Source organism: Quercus lobata, chromosome 7 (assembly GCF_001633185.2).
Source record: "Quercus lobata isolate SW786 chromosome 7, ValleyOak3.0 Primary Assembly, whole genome shotgun sequence".
Taxonomy (NCBI): domain Eukaryota; kingdom Viridiplantae; phylum Streptophyta; class Magnoliopsida; order Fagales; family Fagaceae; genus Quercus; species Quercus lobata.
In genome coordinates this window covers 46,208,363-46,223,433 of record NC_044910.1, presented here as the reverse complement: position 1 = coordinate 46,223,433, position 15,071 = coordinate 46,208,363, and the positions used below count along the sequence as shown (strand labels likewise).

The following is a 15,071-nucleotide window of genomic DNA, read 5'->3' as shown; positions in this document are numbered from 1 at the left end:
AAGGGTCTCTTACATTATATAGTTCCTTTTAGATGATCTTGGTCCTACATTTGTTGGTTGTCCAAGCCTGTACTTGAGTGTTTGTCCCATCAGACTCCTTCCCAAGCCCCTTGTGAGTTGGGGCAACTAAGACAGCACTGTTCAGGGGTTTTCTCCACATAAATGCAGTCAGGAGGTTTGGTGGGATGCATTAAATATGGTGGCAGCTACCATTCCTTCAATCATGTTAGGGCTAACCCCCTCCTTAAAGCTTTTTTTCTATAATATGACCTCTTCTAGTAATGTGCCACTGATGCGACCTTATTGTTCGAGTGTGTGGCCTCCTCGGCATGATAATGGACTCCTCAGCCATGGATATGACACGTAGCACAAGTACCCTATTTAAATTCTTGTGCCCCACAATTTATATTTTAAAAAAGACCTACGTATGAGTCTTGCATTTTTTTTTTAATCTTAAACAAAAATAATTAAATATAAAACAAACAAATAAACTTCAAACAATTATGATAATTGAGTAGGAAAATTAACCCAAAAAACAAAACAAAAAAAAAAATAACAACAACAATCTTCGTTTGACGGTTTGAGTCCTGCCTATTAAAAAAAAAAAAAATTCTCAAACAAAAAGAATTAAATATAGAACAAGCAATAAACTTCAAATAGTTTTGATGATAATTGAGTAGGATAATTAAAAAAAAAAAAAGAACAGTCACCCACTTCTCTTTAATCACATTTAAATTTTAAACACAATTAAATTTTTGGAGATGAAAAAAACATAGAAAAGCCTCTAAAGTCTAAGCACAGGCAACACACAAGCGAAAAGAAAAAGTCTAGTGTCACAACAAAATATATAACTTGTGCAACAACTCGTCCATGTGACGAGTTGTAGTTGGTGGAAGGGTATTCCCACATAGATCCACTATCACCCGTCCACTAACTACAACTCATCATGTGGCGAGTTGTGGGACAAGTTGTACCTTTTATTGTGGCACTATAACTACTCTTGCGAAAAAGAAGCTGGTAGCCTAGCTAGTATATATAATAGGAATTAGTCTCTTGTTGAGACTTTTAAATATATATATATATATATATATATATATATTTTTTTTTTAATATCGGTGCAATTGTTATGGTTATATATAAATGAATATTGGAAGATGTTTGCGTTATGTCCTAATTTCTTTTATTTGGGTTTGTCCATAATTTTCTTTAATTCAACCGCATCAATTTTTTTAACACATTATTATTAATGTCTTAAACTAGAATTACAATGTGAAGTATTTCTATTTGGGCAAAGACTTAGATCTAAGAGCATTTGCAGCAGTGTAGCTATATTGCTATATTGCTATGATAGAGCTACACTGCTGCTAAAATGGTGCTCCAGTAGTGGAGCTATATCCATTTTTTTTAGTTCCACATGAACAGTGCACATCTATTTATAGATGTGCACTGTTCATTAGAGCTAAAAAAAAAACCATTATTTTATTCCAGCTTTTTATTAAAAAAATGCCTCTCTCTCTCTCTCACACTGTGCCCCTCTCTCTCTCATTCACTCTCATCTCAACTCTCTCAACTTCGGTATCTCTCTCAACCTCACTCTCTCAACATTGTGCTCCGGCCGCTGGGTCGTGGTTGTGCTTCGACCTCGTGGATCGAAGTGGCTTCCCTCACCTCCACTCCGCCGTTGGGTCGTGGTTGTGCTCCGGTGTGCGTTGGTATCGAGGTTGAGATCGGTGTGTGGTTTTGATGTTTAGGTAGCTGGATTTGGGTTTGGTGGATTTCGGCGTTTGGGTTGCTGGATTTCAAGGGTCACAGTGGAGATGGTGGTGGTGGTGGGTCGTTTTGCTGCTGGTGGGTCGTACCGGCGTGGGTTCAATTTGTGATAGCTGGGTCCGATTTGTGATTTGTGGCTGTGGGTTCAATTTGGGTTGGTTTTTTTTTTTTTTCCCTGCTGTGTACTGGTGGCCGGTGGTGGTGGTTGTGGATTTGTGAGTTCGATTTGGGTTGTTTTTTTTTTTTTTTTTTTTTTTTTTTTTTTTTTTTTTTTTTCCTGTTGTGGACTGGTGGCCGGTGGTGGTGGTGGTGATAAATTATTTTATTGTAATAGAAATATTATTATTTTATTGTAGTAGAAATATTATTTTATTGTGTTGAATATATTATTTTATTGTGTTGAAAGCTAAAATAAATCCACTGCTGCAACATGTGTGTAAGTAAAATAGATAAAATAACTTTTGGTGGAGCTAAACTGCTAAAAATTTAGCTCCATTGTTGTAGATGCTCTAAGGAATTTCAAATTAAAAGTAGAACTAGTTTTAGTTTAAAATGGATGAAAACTTTTTTTTTTCTTTTTGAGAAGAAAATGGTATGAAAAACATGAAACTTGTCTTTCAAACTCTTACAATAGTCAGCATTATCATGTCAACATAATAGAAGTGGAACATGCATGTCCTTTGGAAAAACGATTTCATCATATATTGCTTGAACTCGTCTCTCTAAATGTCTCTTCAAAGGATGAGTTTATGAAAATGTTGGGGGTGTTTGGTACTGTTGTTTAAACACTGTTTACAAGCATTTCTACACACTTTTTCATCAACACGTATTTTTACAAAATAATAATAATGTTACTATAAATCTTTTACCAAACCAGCCCGCTGTTTTCTTAAGTATCTTTAAAACAGTGTTACTTTAGCAAATAAATAGCTTCTCTTTTGCTTTGAAAATCATACCAGAGGAAGTACTTATGTACACTTTCACTAGAGTATAAAGTCGTTTTCTTTACACTTTTTTTTGGCCAAACAAACGTGTCCCTTACATTTGTCTTGAGGATTGCTTCTATATATCTCATTTAAGCTTAATTATATTAAAATGTAATTTATGTCTCGAGTTTTTACTTATCCAATGAAAGGAGAAGGCTTTCGGTGGTACTGATTGACCAACTACTGAATTTTGTGGAATTCATGTTTCAAACCTGCAGTTCATCCATTAATTTCTCTATAACCTAACAAAAACCGATTTTCATTTCCCATCAACACCGGTCATATAACACTAGCGATTTAAGTCAAGGTCAATGTAAACTTGTAAAGTAATCCGCATGATGAAAAGCTAGGCTATTATTTTGTTGATTTGGTGGTACCGCCCACTAATCTAGATTGCGACAGCCCCATTATGATACTGGCCTCTTTGGGAGCATCACAAGAGCAACATGATCAAAGCATATCATTGGGAGTTATCTCAGGTTCTTCATGTACATAGTGTGTCGAAAATTTTTAATTCCAAATAACCAGTTTGAAGATATCTAATCTCTAATTCTTAAAAAGATAATCTATGTGTAGTTTTAATCACATTATTTTTTTTAATAAGTTATGTAATTTGTTTAAATAAAAAAAAAAAGTTTAGCTCCAAACTAATTTGGACTTATCTTCCTTCAAACCACTATGTGACAATTAAAGAAACTATCAAAATTTTAAATTGGTTTGGATTTAAACTATACTCTTAAATGATATATATATATATATATATATATATATAAATAATTTTATAAATGGCTACATATCATAAATACTTAATACAGTAATAGTCTACTCATAAAAAAATAATAATAATAAAAAATACAGTAATAGTCTTACGATATAGTTCCAAACTTATCTTGGAGCTAAAAGTCGTTTTTAATGGAGACAATATAGACTCATTAAGTGTTGTAGCCCACCTAAGGGGCATATGAAGTCTTCCATAGAGAGGACCTTTTTTTCTTAATTTTCTATAGGGTTGGTGGATGCCTTTGTTTGCCTTTTCATCTGAGTGATTGGTTTTTGTCCACTATATGGATGGCAACTTTAATAGATCTTACCACATTGGTTGTGTTCTGATTAGGGAGTATGTCCCAACACTCATGAAAATCCCCATGATTAATATTCCATGTAGTGGGAGAATTTAGGAGAACAAGGTTTTAGATTACAAATCACGGGGATCACAATTTTCTTTAACAACCCATCTCATCTCAATGGCTTTACAAAAAGGAAAAAACTTGTTTCATGTAGTGTATTTTACACACACGGTAATTTATAACTAAAAACGAAGTTTAAAGTCTTGTTTTCAAGTTATAAAGACACAATTTAAACATATTGGGTAAAACATACATTAACCCTTTATTACAAAAAAATGGTAACAAAACAAAGATGGGCTTCTCTCTCAGTTTCTGAGAAATCAATCTAGCTCTTAGATTACACGTGAAAATCATCATGGTCGGTTAGTGAACACGCGGTTTAGCATGATATTAATTACACCCAAACAGCAAATGTGAAAGCAAACTTAAAAAATAGGCTATCATTTTGACTTGGCTCTTGATGCATGAAAGGGCGTGTCAACGTGTTAGCAAAAAAGGCCAAGACCCACGTCAGAAGAAAAGGACCAAAACCCATGTGGGGCCCCTGATTGTATGGCGGGCTTGACCAACTATTCTTCGAACTAATAAAAGTCAATACCCCTTCTTTGTCTCTTCCAAGTTACAACCCACGCTGATAATAGCCACCCGTTTCAAACATCCACTAGAATGATTCGTTAAGCAACGGAGTCATACATTATATATTAATCATAAAAATGAGTTTTCATTTATTGCTATGGACCAGTCAAATGATAATAAGTGTCTAAAAATAGATACATATTACCATTTTCATATGTCCAATGTCACTGAATACTTGATCCAAATTTGATCCTCTATATATATATATATATATAAAAGAATTGATGACATCTTGAATACTAATAGACTGATAATATGGTGGATTAAATCTTGGATCTCCGAATTTACATCCCTCTTAAAATTAATGAACTTATCGTTAGGTACCTTCACGAGAGAGTAGGTAATATAACAAAATTAGAACCGTACGTTCAATTATTCAATTCGCCTGTCCATCTCACTAAGATGTTATTTCCCAAAATTTTTTTCAAAGGGTAGGTGATATCTACCCAAGACACCTTTTACTAAGTTCACTACATGTCTAAATTCTAATTGGTCCGTTCTTATGATCTACCCGCCATTTTCTATTATATACAAAATCCAATTTTAGGTGAAATTGAGATGCTACAGTTTCTATAATCTCAACCATTGATCATTTATTAATAATTCAATATCTAATCTCATTTAATTAAAGGGGATCATTTGATAATTGATAAGATAATAATGCGAAAGCTGATCTGATCAAACGGTTTTCGTTATGTGGTCTACATCTTACGTTATATGGTGGACCCGTTTATTCTAAAAGTAGTCGTACTAAATGGATTGCATAATCTAAGGTAGCAGTTGTACGTATGTCCCACACTTTCTTTTTTTTCCTGCTTAGGTTTGGATAATGACGTAATGTGGTCCTCAATTTTTATGAAGACTGGCCGCTAACCATGTGACCCAATAAGGTGGGTCCAACTGATTATGACGTGGTGAAACGTTAGTGGCCAGTGTTTAGCATGCGAAAAACCATCTTATGATACGGTATTATAAGAGTTCTTTCTACATTTTGCTTACATTTTGCTTATGTGTATGCTCACAATTTGTGCATAAGTTGACAAAATGTGCTTAGTATCCATAGTGGACATATGAAAAAGTACAAAAATCTAATAAGAACATTAGTATAAGATGTGCTAAAAAAATGGTGATTTAACATACCAAAAAACTACTTTTACTACTTTGGGAGCATTCACATAAATTTATGTAAAAATTCTAATCTATTTCAGTATAAGAATTTAATTTTTCTATTTTATACAATCATTTTAAAAAACACTTAATCAAATTAATTATTATACAATCTATTTTATTTAAAAAATCATTTTTAATTCTTTTTGTCTTTTTTTTGTTAATTTCCTTTATATTCCATCATCTCTCTCCTCTCAAGTCTCTCCCATTCAACTCTCTCTATTTCAATGTCTTTGAGATCTCAGGTCTCTCACATCTCTCTCTCTCTCTCTCTCTCTCTCTCTCTCTCTCTCTCTCTCTCTCTCTCTCTCTCTCTCTCTCTCTCTCTCTCTCTCTCTCTCTCTCTCTCTCTCTCTCTCTCTCTCTCTCTCTCTCTCTCTCTCTCAAGGAATCCATATTTGAAATAGGTTGCACACAGTCAAGATATACAATGAAGAGTCAATGTCAAGATGCAAGGGCCATAAGAACCTCATAAAAGAAGCAGTGATAGCTTGCAATGACTTCCCCGCTAGCCATTTCTAGCAACACTATGGCCTTAAAGAAAATTGGCATCGCCCTTAGTGACTTTGGTCATGGAGATGCTGAGGACCCATATCATCAAAATGAGCAAGACCTCAGGTCTCTCTCATCATCTATCTCCTCACAATTAGGAGTATACACGATACGGTTCAAAGTGGTTTTAGGTCATATTTAGTATTGCACTATGTGGAGCAATTTGCGTAAAATCCTAACCACACCTCGCCTTAATAGAACGATCACCGTGCATTGCGATACAGTTCGGTTTGGTCAGTTTTCATATATACTAAAAATAATGTATTTAATACATGCTAAATATCTATTTAATATATGTTAAATATTTATAAAAATTTATATTTAATATAAAAATAAAACTTATATATTAGTAGGTGCAGTGTGGAGAAATTTTTTTTTGCAATTTTCTAAAAAATTGAACTGCAAACTGCATTGCACTTACAGGTGGGTGCAGTTTTTGCACCTCCATCATGGTTGGTGGTGCAGTAACCTTATTTTGAGGTCAGTTTAGGTGTGATCTTGTGGTTAGAGTGGTTTTTTTTGTACAAACCCTACTCACAATGCAACCCACATCTCCAAATTTTCATTGATGGGTTTGATTTAGGATCTTTGTTGTATGGTTTTTTGTGCTTCCAATTGGATTTAATTTTGGGTTTGGATTGGTGAGATTGAGTTGTCTTTGCGTTTGATTTAGGTTATTTTTCAATTGATGGATCGATTAGGTTTTGTGATTGAATGATTAAATTTTGTTTTAGGTTGTGGTGGTGGCAGCTGTGTGGTGCTAGGTTGCAGTGGTGGTTGGATGATGGTGGGTGGATTTGTTTATGAGACGGTGAGGGTGAAGAAGGGGGCGAGAAGGAAAGGGAGAGAGATGAAATAATAAGAAAATAAAAAAATATTCATTTGAACAATAATAGTAACAGTGTATATTTATATGATTACTATAACTCTCACATCCTATTTTACACAAGTTTACATAAATTGATGTAGGTGATTTTAGGGGTTAGATATACAAAATTTAACTATTATGCTATTATACATTGATTGATGTGAGTGCTCCAACACACCATTTAAAAATACACCCTACATCACATCTCTTATTTTAACATACCAACCCATAAATTAACCTTAAAAAAAATTTAAAAATAAATAAAAAATAAAAAACCACAACTTAGAGTAACTAAAAACCCATATTAAACTCCATTGTGGCCCATAGTAAACCCACAGCCCGGAATAAGGACTAGTATCGCTCAAACCCACTGAACCTAAGGAACCAAACCGCAATCTGATCTAAAGACCAAGAGAAAAGGAAAAACTACCATTGTGGCGATGGCGATGAGCTATAAGAGGTTGAAGGATTTGGTCATGCGGGTTGGAGAGAGAGAGACAGAGTGTGTGCGCGTGAATTTTTTTTTTTAATTTTTAACATTTAAGCTACAATAACTGCTACTAGTAGCATACTATAGTAGTTCATTTGCAATTTTTTTTAAACAAAATTTAGCTACAAAATTAGTTGTAGTCTAAGGTTATAATTTTACTCAATAAAATAAACAATACTGCATATTTTGAAAATCTAAAAATTTGATTTGCATGTTCTTTATGCTTTCAATACACATGTTAAATGTTATGTTAATCGGATATTATTTACTATATGATCTATAATTTTATATTTTATGTATAACTAGCCGTGAACTTGTGCGTTGCGTATAATAATTATTTTTATGGTGGTTTTATCAACAACAAAAATTACAATTTAAACTAATTTAATAATGAGTAATGTATTTCGTAATCATATTTTTATTTATTATAGGAACAATCATAAATGTAATATAGGAACAATCATAAATATATAAATTTTGTCATACCAAAATGAAAATAATACAATTTTTCTTAAAAATTCAAAAAGCAAGTTAACGAAAATATTCAATTTTTAATAAAAGTTATTTACAACATTTTGTGAATCATTAAAAATAATATAAAATTTGGAAATTATTCTTTTAATTTTAAACAAACTTTCTCAAACCTTAATTTTTTTGCCTGCAATCCAAAACAACGAAAAATGTAACCAAAAAAATTAATAAAATTTAACAATGATTAATTGGACCAATTAGGAAAACAATTTGTTGTTGATAATCTATTATGGTTTTTTTTTTTTTTTTTTTTAGAAATTGTAATTTCGTCCACCCAAAACATATTATCAAATAAACAATTATTAGCAAAATTTAAGAATTAAATTTCTATATATGCATTGTTATAAAATAATAATAAAAATAAAATTAAAATTACAAAAGCTAAAATTTGTCACCCATCCGATTATTTTCGTTTGGTTAACATTTGCTTTTCTCTAAATAAATGACATTATAAAGTACTTCTAATACAACTATTAAGAGTACTTTATCTACCACAAAGGATTAAAAAATAAACAAAAATTTTTAAATTCTCATAGTTTAATATCTAAATTGAGCACTATAAAAAATCATGCTATGTAATAGAATAAATACTAAATTACAATAAATACCAATTTATCCAAATCATGCTATGTAATAGAATAATATTATATTTTTATATGCTATATTTAATTCTTTATAACGTAATAGGATAACATTTAACAATCAAAGAAAACCAAAACAACAACAACAACAACAATAACAACAGTTTAAAAAACAAAACTAAATTGCATTAACCTAAAGTAGAGTTTTAAAGAATATAAAAAATTATCAACCTAAAGCAAAGATGCAAGAAAAATTTTTAAAATCCACCAAAAAATTGAGAGAGAGAGAACCTTTTTTTTTTTTTTTTTTGGTGAGGAAAAACTATGCATAGAATAGAAGAGATAGTAACAAATTTATAATAAAAGAGTGTGAATAAGAAGAGAAAAAAAATAAAGAAAAATAAAAGGAAATAAGAAGAATGATATTAATGTAGAGGGTAGTGAAAAGATAAAAAAGTAAGAGAGAGATAAAAGTTGGAGAAGTGTAAATATTAAAAAAATAAATGTTAAAAACTATTATAGGAAAATTGGAAAGAAAAATAATAATAATGTAAATGCTAATGTGGCTCAATTAGAGTATAACAACAATAAATACTACGTTTCAACTTTTAGATATATATAGATTTTAAACTACAAAAATTTGTAATAATTTATTTATATCATAACTATTAATTTTTAATTTTAAAAAATTTTTACAAGTATGGAGGATATTAAAAAAAAAAAAAAGTAATCCAACAATAAATTTGTCAAAATTCAGTTTCAATAAAAAAAAAATATTAAATAAGATTAGTAACAATAAATTTTTTATTGTTTGGTGGGTTAAAATAGCATTTTCGAAGTTTTAGCGTATTGAATAATCTTAGTCCTCTCACGAGATGACACATATGTAAGTGGGAAGGGTTGTGTCTCGAGAAACAAACAAACAAATGGCACCTTCTACCGGCAACCATAAGCATTTGCTTCACGGCGTCTCCTTTCTTCTTCTTCTTCTTCATCTTCTTCGTTTGTTGTTGCTCTCAATTGTCACTATCAGCTTTTTCAAAAAGTCTTTGCTTGCAGAGCTCCACTAAATTATTGGGGTTGGGTGTGACCTATTGAAATTGTGGCTCAGCCTCACCATTCTTCACACTACTTTTCATGCTCCTATTAATTCATTGCTTCTCAATCCCATGTTGCCTTCTGCGCCTGATTTCATGCACTTGGGTGTGGAATATTACTAAACTAACTACGTTTCTAGATTGGAGACGGAGAGAGAAGCTTATTAGCTTTTCCACACCGCAAGGTGATTAATTATTATTATTATTATTATTCTTCTTTTTCTGTAGTAGTAATAATATTTTTTTTTTTAAAAAGTAATAATCATTTAGTTACCGGTTAATCGTTTACTTATTGATTTATTTATTGAAAAAAAGTTAATAAATCTTTTTAAAATATTGATTAATAATTTATTTAAAGAAAATTTTTATAAAAAAAAATAATATAATTAATATTTTGATAATTTTTTTATTTTTTATAAAATAATAGTAAAATTTTTTAAAAATAAATTGTTAACCAATGGACTAAAAGCACTCCTAAAAATAACCCTTATCTATCTAGAGCAAGGATACTTCTGAATTTGTTCTCTTTTTTGGTAGTGGGTACAACCCACCGAACTAAACTATTCCTAGTCTTTCATTCAATGGATATACATGTTTCAAACTGGGAACGTTTTTCTTTTTCCATGGTCCCAGCCTTTGTGGTTCCTATTTTCTGATATTGATGATTGATGATAATGATAATTAATGGTAAAGAAAATTTGCACATTTAACTTTATATAGACAAAAACACAAGTTGGGTGGTATTTAATGCTAGTACTTGTTTGCTTGTGCAGAAGACTTCAGACTATGCTGTGGGCAACATGGAGTATTAAAACTCCACAAGTTCCCCACGTGCTGATTTATGGAAGCATCTGAATTATCTTCTTCATATTGATTCACAAATTGATATTTTTGGTTCCAATTAATGGTTGGTTTTTGATCTGGGGCTATCATAGGAAATTGTAAAACTCCGATTTAAATACTAAGAAAGTTGTCAAGTGGAGGACTTTCTTCAGTTTTTTTCTCTCTCCTTGTTCTGTTTCTTTTTGGGGCTTCATCACTGTGATTGGTATCAATGAAATCTCCAGAGAGGCAACAAAGTTCCCATGGGAAGACGATGACAAAGCAGTTGACTGGAAAACGGGAAGACAAGCCGCTGCATACGGCGGCGAGAGCAGGGAATTTGGAATTGGTTGTGGAGATCATCTCTAACATTGAGGAGGCAGAGTTGAAGCAATTGCTGTCCAAGCAGAACAACTCGGGTGAAACCGCCCTCTATGTTGCTGCTGAGCATAGTTATGTAGATTTGGTGAAAGAGATGATAAAGTACTATGATGTTAGTTTGGCTGGTACCAAAGCTAAAAATGGCTATGATGCATTCCATATTGCTGCCAAGCAAGGGGATTTGGGTACGTCTCTATGAAAGTTAATTTTAGTTTAAACCTTTGTCTGTGCTATATTTTTCTTGGCATCGAATATAACCTTGTTTCAACATGTTCTAGAGAGTTTTGATAAGTTCTCTGAGCTAGTTTTGGGTAAAAGAATTTAGCTTGATTTTGTCCCATGTGATTCGGTACCTCAGTTATTATTTGCAAGATATATGAAATCTTTGTAAATTCGGTCATAGGAAATTGAAATTGAAAATACAAAACAAGAATGTGGAAGTTGTACTTGAAAAATATATATATAGAAGATCTTAAAATTCTTGCAGAAAATTGTCATGACTGCTGCTTCATAATTTTCCTTATAATTCTTTTCTAACATTTTGTCCCAGTGATAGTCAAATACTAGTAAATGATTCTGGGAGTTGAATTATACTAAGTCATTCTGTTATAATATTGCAGAGATATTGAAGGTCCTCTTGGATGCCTTTCCTGAACTTTCAATGACTGTTGATCTATCCAACACCACTGCGTTACATACTGCTGCAGCACAAGGCCATATTCAAGTAGTAAAATTTCTCTTGGAGGAAGGTAGCAGCTTGCTTACCATAGCAAAAAGCAATGGGAAAACTGCCTTGCATTCAGCTGCAAGGCACGGGCATTTGGAGGTTCTCAGGGCCCTTTTGAGCAACGAATCTGGCATCACAACAAGAATTGATAAGAAGGGGCAGACGGCTCTCCACATGGCTGTTAAAGGAATGAATTTCGATCTTGTGGATGAGCTGGTTAAGTCAGATCCTTCTTTGCTAAGCATGACTGATAACAAGGGCAACACTGCGTTGCATATAGCAACACGGAAGGGTCGAGCACAGGTCAGAAAACTCTTTTCCCAAGTGTCTAAACTACAAAAAGTTACAGCTTTTTTTTGCTTTACTATTTTTTTCTATGAGCATGATTAGTACATATTGTGCCTTAATTCCAATAGGCACTTCAATAAGAATTAAGAAATTTATAGCAAAATAAATATTTGTTATTTTTCTAAACGAAAAGGTTGTGCGCTTTGTGCCCATTCTTACTTTGTTTGCCAACTGGCTGGCAATTTTGAGTTGAGGACTTTCTACGGGAGCGTTTGTGTAGTTGTATCTTTGTTCATATGCACAAGGACAAATGAGTTATTTCAAATAATTTGAATAGAATATTTAGCTCCTAAAAGGAATTGATTCTGCACTTATCTCTGAACATGTGTCTTGCTGGAATTATAAACCATCATTTGCCATATGAACTTGTTTGTTTCATCATTTAATTTACAGATGCAGTTTCTATCATACTAGATGTTGCTCAATTTTTATGTTGCCATCTCAAATTTGCACATCAGTGACTACCAGTTAGATTAGCTACAGAATAGAATTCGTAGTCTTGACAAAACATATGCTATTCTTGCAGATTGTTCATAAGCTACTAGATCATGAGGAAGTGGAATTCAAAATGGCCATTAACAAATCTGGAGAAACTGCTCTTGACACTGCTGAGAAAACCGGGCACTCTCAGGTTGCTGCCATTCTACGAGAGCGTGGAATTCAAAGTGCCAAATCCATCAAACCACCAACAGCCACGGCTAAAGAGCTGAAACAAACAGTTAGTGACATCAAACATGGGGTGCATAATCAGCTAGAGCACACAATTCAAACACGAAAGCGTGTGCGAGGCATAGCAAAGAGACTCAACAAAATGCACTCAGAAGGGCTTAACAACGCAATCAACTCCACCACAGTTGTCGCTGTCCTTATTGCTACTGTTGCCTTTGCTGCCATATTCAATGTCCCAGGCCAATATGCTGATTCTCAGCAAAAGCTTCAACCTGGATTTTCTTCCGGGCAAGCAGAAATTGCTTTTACAACAGAGTTTTTGGTATTTATCATCTTTGATGCTATTGCCCTGTTCATATCATTGGCTGTTGTGGTTGTTCAAACCTCAGTTGTGGTAATAGAGAGAGGAGCTAAGAAGCAAATGATGGCTGTTATAAACAAGCTAATGTGGTTGGCTTGTGTGATGGTTTCAGTGGCATTTCTTGCACTGTCATATATTGTTGTGGGAAAAGAGAATAGGTGGTACGCCATTGGGATAACATGCGTAGGGACAGTCATTATGGTAGCAACGTTGGGTACAATGTGTTACTGGGTGATTATGCATCGAATCGAGGGCTCTAAATTGCGAAGGAGGTCCTCCACCATGAGCACTACTAGATCACGATCATGGTCTATATCTACAAGAATATCAGATTCTGAGATCCAACCCAATGAGTATAAGACAGTCTATGCCATTTGAGATCTTCTGCGCCTCTTTTCCCAGCCATTGTTTGAACCTTGCGAGTTGCACATGAATCTTTTCTCCTTCTGTATATATATTTAAGATTCGTATGTAACGTACTCTCGGATTTTGCTAGTAAATGGCAACGGGAGCCACTGATGCAAGAGTATATTTTTTACTAGTTCATTTGGCTAAAATTTTGTTTTCCTTCCTATTTTTCCTCCACTTTCTCAACGACCAAACTAACACGACCGAGCTAATCATCTAAAATTTAATCATGTCGGGTCAGTTGGGAGTGTCTGGTTTGTAATACAGTATTACATCTACATTCAGGCAACGTGAATATAACCACGTTTGGTGCGTTATTTGTGTAACTCATTACCGGAATGTAATACATAGAGAATCATGGTAAAGTGTTTATCCCATGAAATTAATAGATTACCAGCCAGGCAGCCAAGAGAATATGAGATTTTATCTAAACTATTAAATTGCTTAAGTTAATAAGACATCATTTTTAAATTCTCCTTATTTCCAAATTCAAACTTGAGCTATTACTGCAGATATTGTATTAGCAAAATACCGAAAAAAAAATTAATAATAATAATAAATTCCAAACCTCGTATCAAACATGATCAAAATCCTTCCAAAATATTTAAAATGACTCAAATATTCTTAAAATAACCAAAATACCTTTATGTGGGGCCAGAGAATTTGTGATCCCGGCCCACTTTCCATTAGGGCCTAAGGCCCACGCCGAGGAGAATAGTTGCCGAGGACGAGTATTAAAAATACCAAATAGCCTAGGAACGCAGCCGAGGATGACCATGTCCTCGGCATCCCAAGGCCTAAAGGGGAAGAACGACACGTCATCAAAGGCAGCCTCCAAAGCACTCCCAGAAGAAAATGCGAGTAGAATGGGACACGCACGGGGGTACAATGTGGGATTGGTTTAAGGAGAAGACGTCACCTCCGCATTGAATGCGCCAACAAACGTCCTAGCCACATTGATGGGAAAAGACCCCTGAACAGTGTGGTTTCGGTTATTACAACTAATAGAAAGTGGGGGGAGGCGACTAATGGGACAGGCACTCGAGTAGGTATCTGCCTAATCTACAGATGGAAGGTGAGGATCAACTGAGAAGGGCTATATAATGTAAGGATTCATGTGCCAAAAAAGGGGGGGGGGGCGAGAAAGAGAGAGGAATAATAAGAACATTAAGTTTCATGGACAAGATCCATGTACAAGCTTAGTTCACCTCTGTGCGTCCACCATAAACACCATGACTAACCACTGCCCAGTGACCAAGGCTCAGCCTTTCAGTCCACGCTCTATAAATTTTATTGTTTGGGCCTTTAACGTATGAACCCAAGACCAGTTTGAGATTGTTACAAATTGAGTCTTTACACTTTATAATTACTAAAATACCATCAAAATATTCAAAGCAATCAAAATACCCAAAATTCTTCAAAATGGCCAAAAAAATACCTATGAAATCTCCAAAAGAACCGAAATATCCTTGCAATCTAAAATATGACGTGAAAACTCACTTCATGTGTAATAACTAAAATACCATCAAAATATTCAAAGCAATCAAAAT

General features: G+C 33.6%; 1 protein-coding gene across 1 annotated transcript; it reads left to right on the top strand.

Annotated features, from left to right (window-relative positions):
* Positions 1-9,622: 9,622 nt before the first annotated feature.
* LOC115953131 (ankyrin repeat-containing protein At5g02620-like) lies at positions 9,623-13,670 on the top strand. The gene is made up of 4 exons (XM_031070645.1): positions 9,623-9,990; positions 10,579-11,193; positions 11,629-12,038; positions 12,610-13,670. Exons 2-4 carry the CDS (start codon positions 10,860-10,862, stop codon positions 13,489-13,491), a joined length of 1,626 nt encoding a protein of 541 aa, XP_030926505.1. The 5' UTR covers positions 9,623-9,990; positions 10,579-10,859; the 3' UTR covers positions 13,492-13,670.
* Positions 13,671-15,071: the final 1,401 nt, after the last annotated feature.

Coding starts and splice junctions, on each gene's coding strand:
- LOC115953131 (XM_031070645.1), top strand. CDS start 10,860: ATGAAATCTCCAGAGAGGCAACAAAGTTCCCATGGGAAGACGATGACA. Junction 11,194..11,628: donor TGCCAAGCAAGGGGATTTGG/GTACGTCTCTAT, acceptor ATAATATTGCAG/AGATATTGAAGGTCCTCTTG. Junction 12,039..12,609: donor CACGGAAGGGTCGAGCACAG/GTCAGAAAACTC, acceptor CTATTCTTGCAG/ATTGTTCATAAGCTACTAGA.